General features: G+C 38.6%; 1 protein-coding gene across 6 annotated transcripts in view; it reads left to right on the top strand.

Moving 5' to 3' along the window:
* Positions 1-382: 382 nt before the first annotated feature.
* Pir (pirin) overlaps positions 383-20839 on the top strand; it is a 114229-nt gene continuing 93772 nt past the window's right edge. The window contains exons 1-3 of one of the 6 annotated variants that reach the window (XM_063242984.1): positions 383-503; positions 2100-2230; positions 11934-12026. In XM_063242984.1, coding sequence (XP_063099054.1) covers positions 2135-2230; positions 11934-12026 — 189 coding nt within the window. In that variant the 5' untranslated portion in view covers positions 383-503; positions 2100-2134. Of the gene's footprint in view, positions 615-711; positions 732-856; positions 878-2099; positions 2231-11933; positions 12027-20839 lie in introns of those variants that run through there. The other 5 variants (XM_003463032.5, XM_013144868.3, XM_013144869.3 and 2 more) reach the window with 5 other exon arrangements.

Raw genomic sequence — 20839 nt, 5'->3', positions numbered from 1 at the left:
TCTTGCCTCATTCTCACCCCCAACCCCATGACAGCGGGAAGACTTATTTATGTGGCAGACAACTGTGTAGTGCCTAGGACACGGCAGGTGAATCTAACTCATTGCTGCGCCACGAGGCTGATTCTGCTTTATTATCCTCTCCATCCGCGTTTCACCCAGGAGGAATTAGAGGCCTAGAGAAGCCGAACTACCTGCCTAAGGTCACGTCAAATGATGCTTGCAGGGGGTGCAGAAAGCATTGGAATCCGTGCAGATCAGCTCAACGAGATGAGCAACAAGTAGACTCCAGTTAGACTGGTTTCTGGCAAAGCTGAACTAGGGAACCAGTTCTAATCAGAGAACCTGCCTGGTCCCCTACACCCTTCTCGGGGCCCCGTGCGCCCCCTAGTGGCTCGAGAGCGCATTTCCTCTAGGTAGCAGAGGAGGAGCGCCAGTCCAAAAGGCAGCAGAGCTGGTCAAGGGAGAGGCGCGTGAAGCTAGGGAAGAGGATCGGGGTGCCCAAGGTAAATACGGTGTTGCCTCTATCCAGCACTCGTCTTCCCCTCTCCCAAGATCCAGTGACTTCAGTGGTTCCTGCTTCCCTGAGACCTCGCGCAGAGAAGCGCTGAGTCACGGTGAGGCGCCCTCCATTCCCCGCCCTTCCCACACTCAGAGCCTAGTCCCAGCGACCACGCCGCTGCGGAGGCCCCGGGTGCCATCGCCGCCCCCTTCTAGGCTGCTGCCACTGCAGCGTGAGTTCCCGGGATCCCCTTCGGGGTGGGCTGGGTAGGGGATGCTGGCGATCAGTTTGCAAGTTCCTGCCTTCCCTCAGCCCTCTGCAGAATCCTAAAGGAGATGGCAAGGGATGCTTAAATCCTGCCGAGATTTGGTGGAAATGGTAGGCGGCTTTTACTTCTGCAGCGCACTGACATCTGGTAAATACCAGAGCAGTTGTTCACATGCTTAGAATTGAATTATGGGAGTCTGGAAGGACCCAGAATAGTCTAGCTGGGGGTTAAAAACTTCCTAGTTGCTTGTGTGTGGATGGTGACAGACCTGAACTACATAATTCTATGCCCCGTGTTCCATTACCCAATAAATCTTAATTGATTATTCTACATTTTGAAAAGATGCATTTTAGCATAGGCCTTGGCTGACTGCGGAGTATCATTGTTAGGTGGATCCCCTCTGAATAACAGCAACTAATATTCTCATAGCACTAACTGCACCTCTTTGAGCTAGGCACTTTGTACTCCCAATAACATGTGGGAAACTGAGACACACAGAGTCCCAAGTCAAAGGGCAGTTGATTCGTGCTGAAGCTGGGATGCAATCCCAGGATGTTTGACCTACCTCTTGCAAAGCACTTCTGGTTTCAGTAGAGGTCTTTGAAGGCATTGTTTATATTTTACTTGCAGGAAAGATCTGGGGAGTTGGGGTTACTGTCTGCAAACACTTGATGTGGAAAGCGATCCATTATATCTGTTCTGTGATAGGCCACTGGTCAGAATTTAAACAGCACACCCATGCATTGCCTCACTTCAGAAGACTTCATGAGAAAACTCAGAAGTTTTTTGCTTAAAGTGTTGGCTCTGAACTTAGGGGATAGATGAGTCTTGAAGATCTCTTTCAATGCCAAGATCTTCAGCACGTTCTGGTGACAGTCACAAATTTTGTGGTTTTCCTCTCTGTTTCCTATGTTGTCACACAAAGCCTCCCTCTAGTCTATCACCTTGCCTTATGAGGTGGCACTGGGAATGTGTGGGACTATCCGGGGTCCAATGAGGTAAAGCAGATGAAGCCTTCATTAGAGGTACTTAGTAAGTGCCCCAAAGAACTGCTACTGCTAACTTTTGTTCAACATGCCTGTAAGATTATGTGAGGTAATTGCAAATAATTAGTGGAGTACTAGGCTCAGGGAAGTATGAGTATACCTGTTCACCATCATTGTTGTTTTAAGCATTTAATCCAGGCCCTATCCATAATAAACGCCCAGTAATTAAACCTGTAACTATGTTGAGCAAGTCTAACTCTAATATCCTTTATTTTGTAGTCTTTGGATAGCTCTTCCCTTTGACTTCTGTTTTGTTATTCCTCCAATTGCTCTTTATCTTCTACAGCTCAGCATTGGAAGATTCTCTTTGTAGACCTTGACATGGGCTCCTCCAAGAAGGTTACTCTCTCTGTGCTCAGCCGGGAGCAGTCAGAAGGGGTAGGAGCACGGGTTCGCAGAAGCATCGGCAGGCCTGAGGTATGCTGGTGGGGGCAGGCACTTCTTTCTTGCTTTTGGAAGTGATTGGTGGGATATTGAGGATAATTTGGGAAGAGAGGGCCATGATGATCATGAGTTGCCCTCTGGATTTCCATAGGGGCAGACTCTAAGCTCTATGCTTGGGGCCCCATGCAGACTAGTCCTGGTCCAAAGGAGATTTCTAGAATGTGAATACAGACTCTGGGCAGCAGGTGGAATTGAGCTCCTGGAGGTATCTCTGTTGCTCATTGAACACCCATGCCCTGCTCTGGGCTGACTTACTGTCTGCCTCAGCATATACTACACCAAGCATGTGCACCCAACAATCCCCCAGTTTATATGTCCAGTCTTCAAATCGCCAGAGAGTGATACCACATTTCAGTTCCAAATTCCTAAGAGAAAATCTTGTTGGCTTGTGCTTGAGTTACTTTCTTGTCACTGTGACAAAAATAGCTGACACTCACAGTTTAAAGGAGGGATTTATTTTGGCTCATGTTTTGAGTCCAGGATTGCCTGGCTCCAAGGTAAGGGCAGTGAGGCATGGTGAAGAAAAACTGCTCTAGTCATGGTGACTAGGAAGCAGACCATGAGAGGAGGAGCTAGGGAGGGAGATACAACCTTCTAGGCCATGTCCCCAGTGATCCACCTCTTTTCACGAGATCCAGTTTCCCAACAGTATGTCTGATATATGCTTCCATGATTCAAGCACCTTCCAAAAGCACCTGGGCACATGAGACTCTTGGGGGGGATATCTAGACATAAACCATAACAGGTTGGCAGGAGTCAGGTCTCCATTCCTGGCCAAGTCACATGTCATGGATGGGATTTCACAGAGAAACTGGTGAGATGCACCTCAGAAGATACCTTGTGAGGGACAGGTATTGATGAGGACTCAGAGAATATATGACTGTGGATTAGGTAGTTTTTATTAAGAGTAGGCAATCTTTTCATTTGAGTAGAACTTGAGATGCATGGGGAAAATTTTTATAGGCACAGAAAAGTAGCAAACAGTGGTCATGGTCAATGAATAGAGTCCTCAGTGTCATATCAGATTTCAGTGTTTTTAATAACAGAAAAAATACATTAGGCAAATAGATTCAAGTTTGAAAAATAAGGGACTTGTCAGCTGTCTTAAATTCTAATCAGATATTTTCATATTACTTTGTTGCTAGAACTAAGCTTTATAGTATTCATTACCCAAGAGTTACTTTCTCCATTTTTTAAAATAAAAGGTGTATTTGAGAAGTATTCATAGCATTAAAAAAACCTCCTAGTTCTCAATGAATCTTGCCCTACCTTGTTGGTGAATTCAATTTTTTAAAGCTATTTTTTTAATTGAAAAGAGTGTATGGATTTATGGCGCACAACATGATATTTTAGTTTATGTATGTACTATAAAATGAATAAAGCAAATTAATTTACACATGCATTATATCACATAATAATTTTTTACCATTGTGAGAATATTTGTCTACAGTCAATAATTTTGAACTATAGAATACATTGGCATGAACTAAGGTCACCATGTTGTGCAGTGGATCTCTCAATCTTATTCCTGACGTCTAACTGAAACTGTGCCCATTTCCAGCCACTAGTGCTCACTATTTTTCCTGTATCTACTTGTTTACATTCCACATATAAACAAGATCATGCAGGCTTCATTTTTCTGTGCCTGGATTCTTTCCCTGAGCATGACGTTGACTGGCTTAGGAGGCAGGGGCAAACCACCAACCCAACTCTCCTTTAGCCCCATCAGACTTCTTTGGTTGTGCCTTTGCCATGTCTCTTTCCAAGATTTACTTCCTGATTACTCATAAATACCTGTTTAGGTCCCTCAAGTGCTGTTAATGCCTCCAAGCTTTAAATGATTAAAATGCTAAGTTTTAATTTGTACATATTTTACCACAATAAAGGATTCAGAAAAACTTATTTAGAGGATAATAAAATAAAAATGTATCCTTTTTTTGAGACAGGGTCTCGCTGCATAGTTCAGGCTGACCTTGAACTCACCATGTAGCCCATGCTGGCCTCAAATGCATGGCGATCCTCCTGCCTCAGACCTCTTGAGTGCTGGGATTATGGACATGAGCCACCATGCCCAGCAAGATAAAAAAATTTTTTATGACCCAGGTTTATAACATCCTTGAATTTTGTTCCATGGTCCTAGGTAAGAATCCTTGTCTGAAAACCTAGAATTTAAAAATGATCATATTCTATTCAGGTCTCCTGTGTCTCAGGTCTACTTCTACCCTAAGGAAAACTGAATGGATAGGACTAAATACTCAGCTCATCAGCTTGGCAGAAGACAGAGAGTATTTGCTTTTGTTTCCATATTGTCGTATATTTTACATCATGAAGATTGTTTAGAGTGAACAATTTTGTGTCCTGGTTTTTTTATTTAATGTAGGAGGCAAGGCTTTCCCGTGAATTTGTCCAATGTCAAAGAAGTTACTTTTGAAACTCTGCACCAAGGTTTATGTCTCTGAAAAAATACTCCCTAAACTTTGAACTCCAAAGCCATTTGCAAGCTCTGTTGCATAGAATTTACAACAGTGCTTAGTATTAGCAGTGACAAATGATATTTTCTCCAACATTGCAAATGTGGAGATGGAAGAGGAATTTCTACTGCTCACACTGAAACTTTGTATGATCCACAGTAATAAAGAGAGACTGGAAGTGATTCTCATCTTTCAATACAGTTGTACATAGGCTGGGCTAGCCAGACGGAAGTCTGAATGGTCAAGTACCACAGTGTTAGTGCGTGGTTCCTCTGGGCTTCCCACAAGAGCAGAAACCACTACTTACTTACACATGTAACCACCCCATTCCTCCTTCCACTAGACACTCCTCAGTGGAGTGGAATTCACTTTTGGCTACTCTTATTTGTCTTTTATTTAAATAACTTTCAAATAAAGAAAAATAGAGAAAGTAATATAATGAATTTCCATGTTCCTGGCATTCGCAATGATCAGTTCTTGGGGACTTTTGTTTCATCTATATCCTCTTCCATTTGTCCCATTTCAGTATTTTGAAGAGCATCCCAGCCATCATTTCATTTATAACTATCCGTCTGTCTCTAAAACGTAAGAAAATTTAAAAATATATGTGTAAGTACAATTGTATTAATACTTAGAAATTAAAGTAATTCCTTATGTCATCAAATAGCCCCGCTAATCTTGGTCTTCATTGATGTAGGCCCTGTAGACAGTGTTTTCGAGTATCAAGATCACTGGATATTGCATCAAGGCAGATGGTTTAGGCAGTGGTGCACACCTATGGCATGCATGCCACAGCGTGCTATTTGCAACATTTGCAAGCTCTGACAGGTTCCCCATCACTGGTCTAGAGTCACAGGTCAAGACAGTTCAAAGCTGTATCTCTCTTAGTTAGGATATGTGCTGGTGATTCATGCAACCTTCTCATTTTTACTCTCGGGGCCCAATTTAGAGGCAAAGTAAGCCTAAGAGGTAGTCTGAGCTGGTGGAATCTACCTTGAAATGACTCTTTTCTGCTGCCATATTGTCTTGATATAGGCTGCTTCCACAGGTATTATTGCCTTTATGTCAGGTAGGATTAAGTTTGACTGCGTGTAACAGAAAGCAACCTCCCAAACCAAGGGATAACATAAGTACTTTTGTTTCTCTTCTGTAAAGCCTTAAAATAGGCAGTGTGTAGGGTCTGAAGGCTCCACTCTTATCAGAGACCCACGTTCATGCCATCTTAAATCACAATTCTTCCTACAATTCTAGTACATCACCTTAGGTCAAAGACAGCTGTTGAAGCAATAGCAGCCATGTGTCCTCTGACACAGAAAGGAAGAACAGGAGAAAGGCAAAAAGATACACATTAGGTACTATTTTTCTTTTAGAAGGAATTTCCTAAAAGTCCCATCCTATAACTTCTCCTTGTAGCCATATATAATCATAAGCTCTCATCTAGCTAAAGAGAGCCTAGGGAATCTAACACCAGTACCTCTCAGGATGTTTGTGGGACACCTTTTATATATAGGATTAGGCTAGAGTCAATGGAGCATCATGAAAAAAACAGTGTGAGTCCTGTCCCCAAGGAACTGCCATTCCTCTTAGGTACTTCCAGTTATTCCTGATTTAAAAAAATAGACCAGGCTTGTGAAGCTTTACAATGGCAGTGCCACTGGCCTGAGCAGTGGTAGCCACAAGTTGAATTAACCTTCTCAAGAGATCAAAAGAAGCAGCTTGGAACCTGATACTCATTTGGCAGCTAAAGGATTTGGAGGTGTTTGAGGTGAAGGGAAAAAAAATAAAAGATCAGTTTTTTTGTTGTTTGTTGTCTTTTTCCTTTTTATCGGTACCAGGGATCGAACTCATGACTGCCTGCTTGCAAGGCAGGCACTTATGCCGCTGAGCTAAATCCCCAGCCCAAAAGATCAGTTTTATATGCACAGGAAGAAAGATGTGATTGAGTTGGAGACTTAGTTAAATCATTTTAGGAAATCAGAGTTCTCAGTATAAATCTGAACTTAGATGACCCATGTTTCTGGAACATATTGTTGAATCTGTGCTAAATGGTTAGAGAAGATTAGGAGCTTTGGTGATGACTTTTCCTTGTAAGTAACCCTTTAGTACAACAGTCAAATACAAGATATTTTTGCTTACTTTAGGAAAGGTGTCTCTTACACGTCTCCTACATTCCAGTCAGTTAAACAGCTCATCCCTGTGACTCTTGCCTCCGCCAGCCTGTTGGCACCTGTAGTCTCTTCCCCGTCTTGCAATTTTTTCCGTGTGCACCCATATGCTGTGAATTGGTGACCACAGGGATGGAATGTGCAAGTAGCATGACACATGGTACTGATTTGTGTGTGTTCCTTCCCCAAATTCATATATTGAGATCCTAACCTTTCTAGTGATAAGGCCTTTGGGAGGTAGGTACATAGTGGTGGTTGAATGTTCATAAATGGGATTCATTCCCTTACAAAAGAGACCACAGAGAGTTATGTAGCTTGAACAGAGTAAAGAACATTGGTAATGAGTGTGGTCATTTTCCATTGTTTTAGACAGTAGGCCCTGGTTTCTATTTAGGTGGCTCCTTATCAAGTGGTCATTTGGCTACACCATCATTACTTTTTCTCAAACGTGCTTTCTCATTTTTTGCAACATAAGTAGCCTGGAAATTTTCTACATCTTTTAAAGTTTTGCTTCCCTTTTCATCAACAATTCTGCCTTTAAATCATTTCTCTCTTCTTGCATTTTACTATATGCAATCAAGAGAAACCAGATTATACTTTCAACCCTGCTTAGATCTAGCTTTAGCTAAATATTGTTTCATTACTCACAAGTTTAACTTTTCACAAACATGAAGATTTGAACATAATTCGACCAAGTTCCTTGCCACTTTATAACAAGGATACTTTCTTCCAGTTTCCATAATATATGCTCCATTTCTTTCTGAGCCTTCGTTGGAATGAACTTTACTGTTTAGAATTACTTAGATATTCTCTGAACAGTTTAGATAGTACCTATATAAAGGTCTTCGCTTTTCTTTCTGGGCTCTCCCCAGAGTTGCTTTTAACTGTCCATTCAATGGCAGTGTAAGTTTTTTTCTAGAATGAACCTCAAAACTCTTCTGGCTCCTACCCATTACCCAATTCCATAGCCTCTTTCACATTTTTAGATTTTCCTTACAGCATCTCCATTTCTCAGTACCAGTAAATTATTACTGTTCTGGGGGTGGTTGGTGAGAACAGAGAACCTCTTCTTTTCACAGTTTATTTGACAACAGAGCATATTTCATATTGGTTCATATGAACATTGATATCAAGAAATAATATTTCTTTCCCACATTTTAATATCAAAGAACCACAGTATAGAACTGGAAATACGTTTTAGAGCTCCAAATCTTTTGTTTTGCACTGAGGAAAAGATGGTTCAGAGATTTATAGGATCAGTGCAGTACCACAGATACCACATTATTTCTTTTCAATCTTTACAATCTTTTGAAATATGTATTATCTGTAAGAAGAAAAAAGTTACAATGTTATATGAAAATTCTGAACCTCTCTTCTTACCAACCCCAGTTCTTTTCCTAGGGTTTCATTGAGTTGAAATGGAATAATAAGTGATAGGACAAGATTGACTAGATCCATGATCCGCATAGTTGATCCTGGAAAGGGGGTAGGTTCCATCTTACTGATAAAGGAAAAAAAAAAGAAAAGAGTAAATCTAGAGTGTGAGAGAGGAAGAGAAGAAGAGACTGTGTCCAGATAATTTAAAGAGACTTGAAAACTTAGAGTGAGAGAAGATGGAAATTTTGGAGACAAATATGTAGAAAGGAAGTTAAGGAGAATTTTAAACATCTCTTTAAATTAAATCCTTTTGGTATTTTTGAGAGGCTTCGACACAATTTGAATTGACTTTCAGCTGAATATTGGACTGAGTGACAGACTAACCAGTAATAAGTTAAAAAGTAACCCCACTTTGTGTGGATCATATTCCAAATTTTAAAGTGAAGATGCTGGAACTTTGCTAGGCTAAAGAACTTGAAGTAGCCTACTGAATTTAGATTTTGATGCATATATATATATATATATATATGCACACACACATATATATGCACACATATAATGTATATATTTGCATGTATATTTTTTCACAGAAAGTGGAAACAAAAATAAAGCCAGAGAAAAATAAAGAAATTTATATTTTTATTTCTAGCAATATGAAAGAGTTGATATCCTGAAATAAAGTACTTTTAAAAAATCAATTAGGTGGGCTGATAAGAAGTTAGAGAAACTCGTGAAGTGTAAAAGTATTGAGAAATAAAAAAGAAATGGAAAATCTAAATAGTTTCATTGCAGTACAAATAATTGAATCCGTATTTTAAAAGTTTTTCTCAAAGACAACAGGTCCAGATGATTTTACAGACAAATTTTGCTAACTATTTAAGGTTCAGAAAAATTCCAATAATAAGAAATTCTCCAGGGAATGAAACTGGAAAGAAGTGGTCCTCAAATCACTTGATGAAGTTGAAATTGCTCTACTGCGAGGACTGGGTGATGACAAAAATGAAAGGGTAATTATATCACATTCATAAATATTTTTGCAAGAGTTACAAATAAAATATTATCCAGCCAAATACACCAATGTATATAAACAATAATATTTCATGACCAAGTTTGTAATATCTGAAAAGAGCAAGTTTGGTTTAATGTTAAAAAAAAAACCGTTGCACACAATTTACTAACATTTTGAGTTTAAAGGAAGCTGAGTGTGGTGGTGCATGCCTATAATCTCAGCGCTCTGGGAGGCTGAGCCAGGACGATTGCAAGTTTGAGTTCAGCTTGGGCAATTTACCAATTTAGTGAGACCTTGGCCTAAATATATTAATTTACATATGCTATGTCTATATCACATATTTACATATATTATTTATATTATGTATTTAAATTTAAAAATATACACCATACATAAATTGTGCACATATATATGTTTTTAAAATATAATGAGTTCAATCCCAGTATCACACAAAAAGAGTTTAAAAAGAGAAAACATATATAAATATTGCATTTCATGAAGAAAAAGCATTGAGAATTCACCATCCATTTACATTTAAAAAAATAGTCAACAACCTAGTAAGCTAGAAATAGAAGGGAAGCCCCTGAATCTTATGAGGGGAGTGTACAAACAGCAGTTAAAATTAAAACAACATCTGCATTAAACAATCTGATTACCAGTGATACTTCAGAATTCAAGCTGGATAAAGTCAGTGGCAAGGCAAGTATGTCTGCCACTGTAACTTCTACTTGACACTTGTAGAGGTGCTAGCTTGCAAAAAGACCAGGAAAAGAAATAGAAATTATAAGAATTGAAAATGAAAAAAAGAAATGTTTGTTTTCTAATGGCTCTTTGTTGGCAGATGGCTCCCAGATACCGGCTCCATCCTTGTGATAGGTTGATGCACGCCCACCCATTTTACCTGCATTACCCATGACTTCCGTGGGCAGGATTGTGGTGCTGTCCTCCTGACTTTGGCCTTGACCATGCTTGTCCTTCATAGTGGCCACTTTCCTAGGCTGAGCCCATGAGTGAGGATATATGTAAAGGCCAGTTGAGGCCAGGAAAACACAGAAGAATCAGACCTGGCACAGCTTTAATCTAGTACAAGCAAAATACATACATACATATATACATACATACATAAGTGAACTGTTAGGGAAAGACTTTTTTTGAGGGAAGTGTGGATTGAGACAGGGTCTTATTATGTAGTCCAGATCAGCCTTTAACTCGCTGTGTAGCCCAGGCCGCTCTAGAACTGGCTGTCCTTCTGCCTCAGCCTCTTGAGTGCTCAGAGAAAAAATGGGTGCCACCATGCCCACACTGGGGAAAGGCTCCTTGGTAAACACACTGGCGATATGAATATCTTGTGAAGAAATCCCAACAGAAGCGACAACTGAATTATTAAAATGAATGAAAGCTCAGTGGTGTTCAAAATCACCTATTTGGATTTCTACCCAGCAGCAAACTGTTCAAAATGTAATTGGAAATGCTGTTTATAATACCATTAACTATGTTAACTAGAAGCAAGTAAAAGCATATATGGAAAACTTCTATGAAGAAAATTATAAATTCTTACTATGGGATATTTTAAAAGATTTTTTTTAAATGGGTACAACTGTATTCATAGTCACTGAACCATTTCCCATTACTACTGCCACTGCTTTAGTTCTTTTTTTTTAAATTAATTTTATTTTTATAGTTTAGTTATACATAATGATTATATTTGTCATAGGGAATTTATATCTATACATAGTACATCCTAATTCTTCTTACCAAACTACTGAAATGAACTTCTAAATATTCTTCTATTACCTTACCAAATCATCTTTCTTTTGTTTTGTTCTTTTTTGTTTTTATTTTTATTAGTATGTTTTTGAAACACATAATGATTACATTCCTCATGGGAAGGTGGTACATGTACATGACACATCTTAATTCTTTCTTTATGTCCTTCCTCTTCTCTCCCTCCGGCATCTCTCTATCCCTTGGTACCCTTCTATTTGCATAGAGTGATCTTCTAGATTCTGATTATTTCAGTCTCCTATTAAGACCCGTCGCCTTCAGGATAAGGTCTGAGTGTCTTTTGACCTCTGTCCTCCTGCCCATCTTTCATCATAATTCCATGCGCCTCTTTTCCCCCAGTAGAGTAGTTCCCTTGGACTTCTTCAGGCATGCCAAAGCTGTCTGTTCTTCTGTCTTAGATACTCTTCCTTTTCCTCTTTCTCCTTACATGTACTTGAAGACTCAGCTCAAGTGTCACCTCCCTGGTAACACCTCCCAGGATTCCATCCATTCTCATACATGCAAAGTTGTTTTCTTCCCCGTGCTTATACTCACATTGCAGTGATCAATTTTCTAGTCTATTCTTCCATGCTATTATGAATCTGTTCAGGATACAGACTGATCTTATTTGCACTTGATTATTTATATCTTAAATCATCATGGAATGTTTGTCCACTCTAGGCTCTTCTCAAAAAATGTCAGCTCTAGTATATCAGTGAGCCTTCATGTGTATGTATAAGGAATTCTTTCCTAAAGTAATTTTCATTGCAAAAGTTTCCTCACTGGCTATGGGGTTTTCAACGAGTTATTCTAGATTTACTCAGGAACATAGCTCTAATAGCATGGCTTAAAAAAGGCATAGCTAACTACTGAATTATTTTTTATTTTAGTTAAAAAATCTGGATCCATTTTTACTGTTTGATGAATTCAAAGGAGGTAGACCTGGAGGATTTCCTGATCATCCACATCGAGGTTTTGAAACAGTAAGTGTAATAATGTGGCTGCAGAAGTGTATATTTTAAAATGATTTTTTTGTTGTTTGTTTTGAGGCAGACTCTCACTATGTAGTTCAGACTAACTTTGAACTCACTATGTAACCTAGGCTGGCCTCAGACTTACAGTGATCCTTCTGCCTCAAGCTTGTGAGTGCTGGGATTAGAGGCATGTGCCACCACGCTGTGCAAAATTTGATTCTTAATTCTAATACAAAATTCAATTTTAGAAGCAATGAATAAATAATAGGCTGAAACTAATATATATGTTTCTAGTGACATGCTATCTACTATAGAATTGTAATACTTATTTTATCTGAAATACACTGAAATTCAAATATTTACTCTTTTAATGTCTTTGAATTTCTGCCACTGGAGACATTCCTATTGGAGTAAAGAGGAGGAATTGACTTATTAAAATATCTTTATATTTAAAATAATTTACTGGAGATAAAAGAAACCAAAATTTTTGTATAGAAAATTTTTTCTATGCAAGAATAGTCAGAATGTTTAAACTCGTGTGACATTACAAGCCTCAAAAGACTATCCAAAAACCCAATAAATACTTATGTTTAATTCCAAGAAATTATAAAGTCAAGGGAGCAAAATACAATCAAATTTAAACATGAGAGTTTTAAAAGACATACCTATGTATTTACAAGTTCAGTTGCAAAATTTGGAGATTCTGTTAAATACTTAATGTTTGATTGTAGTGAAACGTGGAAATAAAATGTGTAACGTACGATTGTGGCACTTTCAGCAATTCCCCTCTCCACACAGTTGCTTCCTGTTACTAAGTTTAGCCATTTGTGAAGGAGAACAACCTGTATTCTCAGTAAACAGTCCAGGCCTGTTAAAAGCTTAATGTGTTTATAAAGCCAACAGTAAGTGAGCAAATATTTACTGAAGACCAGCGAGACACAGGGGCGTAGGGTGACCTTTTGTATGTTAGTTGTGGATTGTGTGTTGGAAAAAGTGACAGAGTACAGAAGAATGAGGGGGTGACCCCCACTTGTCTTCCTATGTAGTCTAGTTAAGGAGGTGAGCCATGGACAAGCAAAGAGTTAACCACCACATCATGAAGATAGAATGAACCAAGAAATTTCTAGAAACAAGATTTGAGTGGCTTCGTTTAGTCTGACAGTTGACACCTCAGAGTGTCACACTGTTGGCCTTCCCTACACCTGAGCTGGTTTCCTCTCAACTCACAGGACATGCTTTTCCATGGCTCCAGTTATCACCATATTCTTTAAGATCCTTTCAGCTATCATTATCTCTGTCAACTTTTCCAGACAGTCCCAAAAGGAAACACTTTCTCTTGCCTTGGATCCCAATAGGATTATACTCTTTACTAGTCTCACATATGATGTACCACTACGGTAGCCTTGATTATAGTCTCTCTGGGTTGCATTAGAATTGCAAATTGCCTCAACCTCACCGCCTGTCACCCATGGGGACTGAGTATAAATTGCTTCTGCTGGAGATACTCAGTAACCACTGGCTGAATATTGAGCAGAGATGGTTATTATTGAAGACAATGGATATATTCAATAAACTGTAGGATGAATCATCTTGCCTGCATTTCCATTATAGAAAGTATCTTCTGAGGTAGGTGCTTTTAAAATCATGAGATGCTTGACCTTAAACAAGTCTGTGACAAAGTTCAGTTGCAAAATATTGATGTTTGGCCCTTCCTTTTTGATTAAGGACTTTCCTTAAAACTGAGGCTGTGGCTATAATTGATCCTCGTTATTTGCAGTTTCTGTGTTTATGAATTCACCTACTTTGAAAACTTAGTGGTGACCTCCAAGTCAGTACTTGTGGAGTTTTCCTGGTAACGCATGAACATTTGCAGAGTGGCAATTTTTTTTTTTTTTTTTTTTTTTTTTTTTTTTTTTTTTTTTTTGTCTTTTTGAGACAGGATTTTGCTATGCGATTCAGGCTGACCTTGAGCTCACTTTGTAGCTCAGGCTGGTCTTGAACTTGCAACAATCTTCCTGCCTCAGCCTCCCGAGTGCTGGGATTACAGGCATGAGTCACCATGCCCAGCTGGTAAAAATTTTAATTGTCCCATGTTTGTAATTCCAGCTGGAACAAGATGATGCTTTGCTTTCTTGCTTTGGCTGTCGTAACATAACCAAGTGTCCTTTTCACAGTCTTGGTGTTACATTTCTTACATTTGGGAGCTTTTTTTGTTGGCAATTTCATGATTTAAAAGGACTCACAAGCAGTACAGCAGTGCTATCTAATATTTCTGAGCCCAATAAGGCTATTCATGTGACTTTTCTCACAGAGAAAATGTGTATTTTCAATTAACTCTGCTTAGGTATAAGTTGCAGGGCTTTTTAGTGCTGTTCTCTGTCAGGCTGAGTTTGCTGGTAATTAATCAAAAGCATGTATTTTTTTTTGTCTTTTTCAATTTTATCGATACCAGGGATCGAACTCAATGACTGCCTGCTTGCAAGGCAGGTGCTTATGCCGCTGCCTTAAATCCCCAGCCCCCAAAAGCATGTATTGTGCAAGGTGTCACTGAACAGAAATACACAGAAGACAGTCATATATTGGTATGTTAACCAAAATAAGACCAGAATCTTAAAGGAGCTTTATCCTATATTTCTTTACCCTTCCTTCCTTCCTCTTTTGTTTTGTTTTGTTTTTTTTTTCTTTTCTATTTCTCTTTCTTCTTTTTCTTTCTCCTTCCTTCTACTTGCTTTTTAAATTTTCTCTCCCTCCTCCCTTATAACCCCAGCCTTTGGGTCCCATATTCTTCTAGGAGCAGTGGTTCCATATTCACTAATTCAGTGATCACGGCAACTTTGTAGAACATAACTACCTCGAATCATGAGAAATGACTATCAGTTTTCGCTAGGAGTGTAGGTAAGCCAGGGCTCAACTGCATTTTAATGTGAACTTGAAAACTGTACTTTAAAGCCAAGTCCATCTGTATGCTCTTATCACCTGTTCTCCAGAGCATTATCTAAATTCTTAAGGCTCATAAATTTTGAAAATGCTGGCTAGTATAAAGGACAAATTAGGAACACCTCTTATGTTACCATCCACAAGCAGTTTTTATTATACCTTGATATATTTTCTTCCAGTACTTTTTTTCTCCTGGTATAATGTTATGTATGTTTTGGATGTTTTCTAACCTAATATTATACTGTTAGTATTTTCTCAGTGTTCTTCGAAAAACTTAAATGACCTCATTAAGCACCTGTCATGATGATTATAACAATCGACATTACCACAGTGATGTATGCAGGTACCTGTTTGCTCTCACCACCACCAACACAGTGTATTTACTTGCCTTGGAAATTTTTACCGTTTTGGCAAGTGAGAAACAATGCCTCATGATAGTTTTAATTTATATTTCTCTTATCTGGGTGTGGTTGATTTTCTTTTCACTTTAAAATATTTGCTCATCATAGATATGCTTTTAGCTTATTTTTTCCAATTGTGCTTTGTTTTCAATAGTGTAAGAACTGTAAGTACATCCTTTTCAAGCTACACTGAAGTTTGGCAGGGCTTTCCAAACTTTATTTCTGTTGTGGTTATTCTTACTGCTGAGAGGAATTCTTCATATGTTAAGGAAGTCAGGCCGTTTTCTGTGATAGGAGATGCCACGATGACAAGACAGATTAAAACTGGATGTAGTGGTGTACACCTATAATTCTAACATTTTTGAGGAGACAGGAAAATCTGAGCTTTGAACCCACCTTGTGCAATTTAGGGATTTAGCAAGATGCTGCTCCCAACAAAATAACAGACACACAAAAGGTTACGGGTGCAGCCTAGTGTGAAGGCCTTGGATTCAATCCCTAATACTTCAAAAAATTTTTTAGACTTCTAAACACATAAAATCAAACCAATAAATCGAATGTGCTTCTTGGATTAGGATGAGTTTCTTATGCCCACAAGCTTCACTTGCATATTCATGTAACAGTGGTGTTATCAGGGTCAGAGACTCTGGAAATAGTGCTGTGTTACAGTTCATAGCTTTTTTTCTAACTAAAAAGGCAGTCATGCTGTACTAGCACATTAGTATAAAATATAAGTAAAATTTTGATGTATGCTTAATTTACAAAAACTTACTGTGATCAAAGAAATGTGAACAGTGTGATTCTATGGGATTTTCATTACCTCAGTGTGTGATTCATGAAGCAGCAGTATTTCCTGGAATCTTCACCCTCCACTCCAGAACTACTGAATCAGAATCTGCCTTCCAATGTCATCATCCAGTGATTAACAGAGAAATGTTGGTCTAAATGACTTTTTAAGTCAGAAATATTATGATTCTATGAGTAAGAAGCAGAGCCTCATTTTACTGAGCTAATAATCAAGTCATTTTAAAAAAAATGTAACTTTTAGGTTTGAATAGCTCTGTATTTTTGTGTTAGAAGCTTGCTAGCCAATAGCAGATGAAAGCATACCTGTAGCTGGTGGTCACATGACAAAGGGAGGAGACATGCTTTCAGGATTTCCTGCCCAGAGTTTAGACTCTGGGAAGGATTGTTTTCAAAAGGCCTGAACAGTAAGTTATGGGTAGAATAATTTTGCAGTTACCCTACACCTAGTCAGGCCTCATACCATACTTTATTTCGAGCAGTTAAAAATCATCAGGAAGAAAGAGCAACCTGAAAAGTGGGCAAACCCTGCCTAAGTTTACTTTAACACCAAAAAGAGGAGCTGATAGTTCACACATTGTTGGTGAACAAACCTTTGCCTACACTAGGAAGAAGGATATATTGTGCCCTCAAGAAAATCACCTTTGGGCTGGGGATTTAGCTCAGTGGCCTGCCTTGCAAGTAGGCAGTCGTGAGTTTGATCCCCGGTATGGATAAAAAGAAAAACGACAAAAAAAAAAAAAAAAAAAAAAAGAAAGAAAGAAAGAAAAGAAAATCACCTTTAAATTATGAGCTTGAGGGGCTGAGGATTTAGCTGAGTGGCATAAGCACCTGCCTCACAAGCAGGCAGTCGTGAGTTTGATCCCCGGTACCGATAAAAAGGAAAAAGACAAAAAAAAAAAAAAAAAAATTATGAGCTTGAGGCTTTCCAGGATTTTAAACCAAAAGCCTTTATGTCCTCAGGTACCCCCTCAGTCCTGGGAAAACTAAAATGATTGATCACTGCTGTCTTATGAAAGAGCTGTTTAGAGTAAACGATCATACCTGTATCCTGGGGACATTTTAGGATGGCCTTGTCCATTATGTTCTTAGGCCGAGTGAGAAGTGCTTTTTTAAATTTTCACTACATGCCTCAGCAGGTTCTTGATTTTCCCTAGAAAAACAAAACCACCCTATTTACAAGGGTGTGCCCTTCATAAAGGCCGTACTCGCAATTCCTGGTTGGTGGCCAGCAGCATTTGCAGGCTAAACCTGAATTGTATGCTGCAGAGAAAAGGAAGGCTCTAGTGATTCATGCCTAAAATCCACCACCAGATCCAGACCTTCTGTCGCCCACACTGCGTGTTCTCCTAGCTTGATTTGTGCCATATTTAAAAGCAAATCATACCAAGAGGGCTGAATCAAGACTAAGAGATAAGCTTGATTAAATTTAGTGTCTGATATATCTCACTGGCAAAGCACCTGCCTGGCAAGTGTGAGTTCCTGAGTTCAATTGTTAACACAAAAATAAATAAATTCAATGTCCATTTTTACAAAGAAAAAAACATTCTAGGAAAACCAGGCAATGGCACTTTACCAGTATCATGAAGACTCTATTGTTGAGTGAATATCTTAGGTCATATTTAACACTGAGATGTTACCCGTATTCCTATTATTGTGAGAAAGAAGCACCATCACAATTTAACATGGTCCTGGAAGGTTCAAAGATTCTCCACGGTGGCTGAATCAGGCTTTGGTGATATGACTAGAGGAGGGAGGAGGTCTCAGGACTGGTCCTGAAACTGTAGCCCCAATGAAGTACTTGGGTTTTAGCATATATGTTGATTTCATATGATCTAGAGATGACACTAACAGATTACAGGAGAGAAGCTAATGCTACTCCCATCTCTAAAGACACCCCTATGCTCCATGATACTAAGAATATCAACTGAAACCTTGCCTGAATGGCTGGATGTAAAATAACTATGTAGAAGTCAACCACTTGTTTCTGCATAGAAGCAGTAATCAGATGTAACAGGGGAGATATCCCACTCATGATGGAAATATGAACTCCATGTGATTTTAGACAGTAATCCTTTTCTATAAATCTAATAACTTACTGAAAAACAACTCAAAGAACAAAGATTTATCATACAAATGTTTATCCCAGTATGATTTAAAAAAAAGAAATAAAATATTCAAAGTAATAGAGAAATGATTATATATCTGGAAATTATATATAAGGAAATTATATATCTGTAAGTTGAAATATTATGCAATATTATTTATAAAGATGTTGCAAATTGTTGAAATATCTGTTAATCATGAGCTGTGTAAATTGAGTTTTTAAAATCTTGGCAACTCTTGACATTTTGGATGGATAATTCTTTGCTCTGTGGGGAAAGCTGTTCTGTGCATTGTGGAGTGTTTATCAATGTCACTGGCCCAAACTCACTGGTTGTGAATGACATCTATCTCTATTTTGCACAATAAAAATATTTCCAAGCATGGTTAGATGTCTTGTGGGCAGATAGGAGAAGGGGAAAATCACTGCCTGAGAGCCAGTAGTTTAAATATGGTGTCCATACAATGGCTTCTTGCACAGCCCTTAAGAAAAGTGACACAGAATAGTGTGCCCTAATGTAGACAATCTTGACACAAGTTGTCATCAGACAATTGCCATTAATCTCCCTCAAAAGACTCCCCATTTCTTTGAGCACACTTATCCCATCATTATTGCCACTTTCTGAAGCAGTTCTGGAAGTCCTCTTTCATGAGTTCTCTTTAGTTGTGTCAGTGGGGCTCCCTTGATGTCCTGAATCCATTCAAAACCTTTAGCTTTTATGGTCATTTTGCTTTTGGGGAAGAGCCAGAGAGTTCACAGTGCCAGCTACTCTGATAAAGTAGACAAGGACACACTGTCATATTTTCCCAAGCTGAGCCTGCCTTCTCCTTGGGTAGCACTCAGCAGAGGCATTCACTGTACTTTTTATCATATCTTGTAAAGACATTCATGAGAGATGACTTCCTGAATGCTTCAGAAAGCAGTAAGAACAATGGGATAAGTGTGTTGAAAATGAAAGAGAGGATTTTGAGGCAGAATAATGACAATGTGTCTTTACTGTAATACATTTTTTAAAATTTGAATATTCACTGTATATTTTGGTTGTCTCTTGTGTTTGGAAAGTGACCAGCCAGATACAGAATTATTGTTGTATAATATAAGATTTGTATAAGAAGCAAAATGTACATTTTAAAAAATGGCTTGTTATCAGTGTTATTATGGAGAAAGTGGGCTATCTGAATGAATGATTGCTTCCACAGACTACCTTGATGCAAAAAAAAATAATATACAAGACACTCAATCCAGTAACAGAAGATGATGGTGCTTAGAGAAACATCTATTATGATGCTTCATAATAGATAGCATCATAATAGATACAACAGGTTCTTGCGTAAACCTGGATTATTTCTGAAAGGACACTTAAGGATCAGGTATCATTATTTCTAGGGTGACAAAGGAGGGGAAATATTTTTCTCTGTTGTGTGTGTGTATGTGCTTTCTAGATAAACTGGTCCTGGTTTGTGTTCTATTCCAGTTTACCAGAGAATCTAATATATATGCCATTTTGTGACAAGGAGGATGACTTAGAGGAGCTACTTCTAGGAAGGATAGGTGGACCTAGACTGTTACCAAGCTTAAAGACTGCCTCAAATTGAAAGGATCACCTTTCCTTCCTTAATATGTTCCCTACTCAGAGGAAATAAAAACTTGAGCCAATGGGGCTGGGGATTTAGCTCAGCGGCATAAGCACCTGCCTTGCAAGCAGGCGGTCGTGAGTTCGATCCTTGGTACCGATAAAAATGAAAAAGACAAAAAAAAAAAAAAAAACTTGAGCCAAGCCTAGTGGTATACGCCTGTCATCCCAGCAGTCTGGGAGACTGAGGCAGAATTCCAAGTGCAAGTCCAGCCTGGGCAACTCAGCAACTCAGTGAGATCCTGTCTCAAAATTGAAAATGAGTAAATAAAAGGTCCGGGCATATAGCTCAGTGAGAAGACCCTGAGTTCAACAGGAATAAATAAATTTTGTGTCTGTGTACTTGCATATGAGTTTAGAAGTGGAGGTAGCGGACTTTCAGTTTGCATGACAATTAGAAAATGATAAGATGAATAAGAATTGAGTTTCACACTCACAGAGAGTAGCTGTCTGTTCAAATAGAGGGCCTGGAAGGTTTCAGGGAAAATTTGGCCATTCAAAAGGCCTGAAGGAGAAGGTGACATTGAACTGTTTGGACAGTGGAGGCAAAGTGGAGGTGTGTGAGTATAGTAGAAACAGTGAGTAGTCTAGTTGGTCTTAAACGCTGTATATGTAAGGACAGAGTGGGTATTAAGGGGGATCAAAGCTCTATGTTATTCTTTTAATTGTGAAGGCATTCCAAGGCCAAGATCAATCTCCACTTGTAAATGAATGGTTAATATTTTACATCTTGGAACTTTCAAGGTAACGCAGTTGTGTTTTACTAACATCTTTAACCTGAATGTCCAATTTTTTTTTTTTTTTTTTTTTTTTTTTTTTTTTTTTTTTTTTTTTTTTGTGGAGTACTGTCTATATGTCAGTGGTTCTCATCTGGGATAGTTTTGCCCACCCAGGTCACTTGGCAATTTCTATAGGCATTTCTATTGTCTCAACTAGGGACGCT

Source organism: Cavia porcellus, unplaced genomic scaffold (assembly GCF_034190915.1).
Source record: "Cavia porcellus strain 051 isolate PalLab524CR breed Dunkin Hartley unplaced genomic scaffold, mCavPor4.1 scaffold_33, whole genome shotgun sequence".
Taxonomy (NCBI): domain Eukaryota; kingdom Metazoa; phylum Chordata; class Mammalia; order Rodentia; family Caviidae; genus Cavia; species Cavia porcellus.
Note: the sequence above shows the minus strand (reverse complement) of the source record. Positions and strands in the feature narration are given on the sequence as shown.